The 2,810-nt window shown below is 44.3% G+C and overlaps 1 protein-coding gene across 1 annotated transcript; it reads right to left on the reverse strand.

Moving 5' to 3' along the window:
* LOC128862129 (mucin-2-like) lies at window positions 1–2,581 on the reverse strand (the record flags this gene model as incomplete). Its single annotated transcript, XM_054100588.1, has 1 exon — window positions 1–2,581. A coding segment is annotated over one exon (2,268 nt), but the record flags the coding sequence as incomplete, so codon positions are not given.
* Between the last annotated feature and the right edge of the window lie 229 nt (window positions 2,582–2,810).

Raw genomic sequence — 2,810 nt, forward strand, 5'->3', positions numbered from 1 at the left:
TTAAATAAAAAAAAAATGTTTTTTAATCAAATTTTTTACCTAAACTTGTCTTTATTTTTGCAATTTTTAAGTTTTTTTTTTTTTAATTTAAAAATCAAACTCTTGCCATAGACTCTCGTTAACCGCAAAATTATGAAAATGTCACTTAGACATAAATTTTAGTTAAACTTGACTAAGTCCTTAAAATACATTCTTCGAAAGCCTGTGTCCACTGCTGAGATGAGTTAGCACCACCTCGCACTTAATCTCACATCATTCCCTTCGAAACACTCACTTACTGACAAATTTCAGTGAGCTCATTTTCTCTCTCCATCTATGCCATAGAGGAATGCGACGTAGTTGGACTGTGACTCAAACTGGTCGCCTCTGAGCTGGGTACCGTTCTATAGCGATTTTTTAGTCTAGTGCTGCGTGGAGGCATACAAAATTTCCACACCGCCAACGCGCAGATGGCAAGAAAGGCGAAGAAAACAGTTGCGCCAATGTAGCGAACTTCTGGACGTGTAAAGAATGTGCGTACACTAGGCTGATAGACGGTGGGCTGTGGTACGGGCGGTGAGGGCGCCGACGTAGAGAAAGTATACCAATAAACAGTTGTTGAAGCGATTGGCGGAGCTGAGGTGCTGGAGTAGGGAGAACTGGTGGTGGATGTGAGGGATGCCAATGGCTTTGCTGTGCTGGAATCGGGCAAACTGGTTGAAGCGGTGTTAGTGTGTGTAGAACTAATATCAACAGCGACAACAGATGCAGGTGAAGCAGAGTTCGAAGACGCAGATGTCGGGGACGTTGTTGTCGGAGACGTAGTTGTCGGAGACGCAGTTGTCGGAGACGCAGTTGTCGGAGACATAGTTGTGGAGCCAGTGATGTAATCCGATTGCGTTGTTGTGACCTCACTTAGCCTGGAGTTTGCTTGAATTGTAGATTCGGTAGTGTTGCTGGTAGCAGCATTTTCCTGTGAAGCTTTTGAGGTAGATACTCTTTCATTAGGCATAATTGTAGCTGTTGTTGATATTGTTTCTTCTGTTGAAATACTTAACGTGGTACTGAGGACCTTTGTTGTCTCAGTACTTATCGATAATTCCTTTGTCGAGCTTTCAATGTACGGCATTTGACTGCTTGTGCGCTCGGTAGTTGTTGTCGCTGATGGTTCGGTAATTTCCACTTGACTTGGCGTTGTAGACGAAGTTGTGTCTGCCTGCGCAGCAGTTGAAGGCTGTGGAGCACTTTCAGATACTTCGTCTATTTTCTCCTGAGTCGATGCACTGCTGTCTTCTATTGGAGGATTGCTTACCGGGCCAAAATAGATTTCAGCTGCAATGTCGTCAATTTGTCTGGAAGTAGTTAACATTTCAGTGCTGCTAGCGGACGTTTCGGTCATTACTGTGGATGAATACATAAGTTCCGTAATCGCTTCTGTACTTGTCGTTTGATTTCGCGCACCAATTGGTTCCGTTGAAGATTCAGTGGAGGTGGTACCTATGGTCGCATTAGAAGACAAAGTAGGCACAGTAGTCGTTTCCGTTGTCACTCGCTCATCAAATAACGACGATACAGCAATGGTACTTGTTTTCATTTCACTCTGCCGTACCTGCTCAGTCGAACTTGTATTACTAGAGTGTGTTGAGTTCTCACGAGCAATAAGAATATTTTCCTCACTCGTTGGACACTGTGGACAGCATTGTCCCGGTACTTTTATCGGATTACTACAAGTGACTGGCTTACACAAACTTTCCACACATTCTCGCACACCATTTTCGCAATGACATTTTGTACAAAAATCATTCTCATACCAGTCACTGCCATGCAACATAGGCTCCTGCAGGTGTGCAGAGAAACAACTGCGCTGTGCTTCTTGCTCCTCCATTTCGGGACATTCATTGTGACAAAGTTCTATACCTTTCGCACCGTAACAGCTGCAACGTGTACACGAATCTCGCCAATAAGCTTGCGCATCGACATCATCACACTTCGGCTTCGGCGCACAAGTATAAGTGGGACAGCAGTCGCCTGGAGTTCCAGCAGCTTCATGTACTTTAATCGCTACTTCATCGTTTGGGCACTGCGGTATCGCACTGCAAGGTTTGCACTCGCAGTCATCTGTTGTACTAGAGCGGCGACGTCTTCGTCGTCGTCGACGATTCTCTTCCGTCATCGTGGCGCAGCACATACGCATCAGCTCTTCGTGCTCGTCAATGCCATCTGTATTTTCATTGTCAAAGCTAAGTTCCCGTTTCATGCGCACAGGGTCTAAGTCTTTTTCTGCATCTGAAACTTTAGCAGCTAGACTGTTAGGTAGCTCACTTAGCGTGGTATTTGTCGGCGAGGTTGAGGCTGTCCGTGAACTGGTATTGCTTGGTATCGTAACTGCGCTCTCATGTAACGGCAATTCATCGTAATGCTGATCGATTGGAGCAGTTGAATCGTCAGCATCGTCATAGAACTCATGTGGTGGCATGAATTCATCGGGACCGTAGAGCATTTCGATGACGGGGGGTGGTTGAAGCTCCACGCTATCTGGCGGGCAGGTACTAGTTTCTGGAGGGCATTGCACCTGGCTGCAGTCGTCATCGAAAGAAACTGAAAGAAGGAAGGAAGAGAGTTGGATTAGCAATTAGGTTAATATATATTTGAGTAATATATGCAGTAAATTTTTAAGTGATACCAATAAAGGTTTTATAACTATGCGACTTCTGTTATAGAAGACATACTCCAGCTGTGATGTGATTTGTAGAAATCTGTGTCAGATCAAAACAAAAAAAAAAAATTAAACGAAAAAATTCGGTGTACATGTCACTGGGATTTTCACTAAC

This window comes from Anastrepha ludens, chromosome 4, assembly GCF_028408465.1.
Source record: "Anastrepha ludens isolate Willacy chromosome 4, idAnaLude1.1, whole genome shotgun sequence".
NCBI lineage: Eukaryota > Metazoa > Arthropoda > Insecta > Diptera > Tephritidae > Anastrepha > Anastrepha ludens.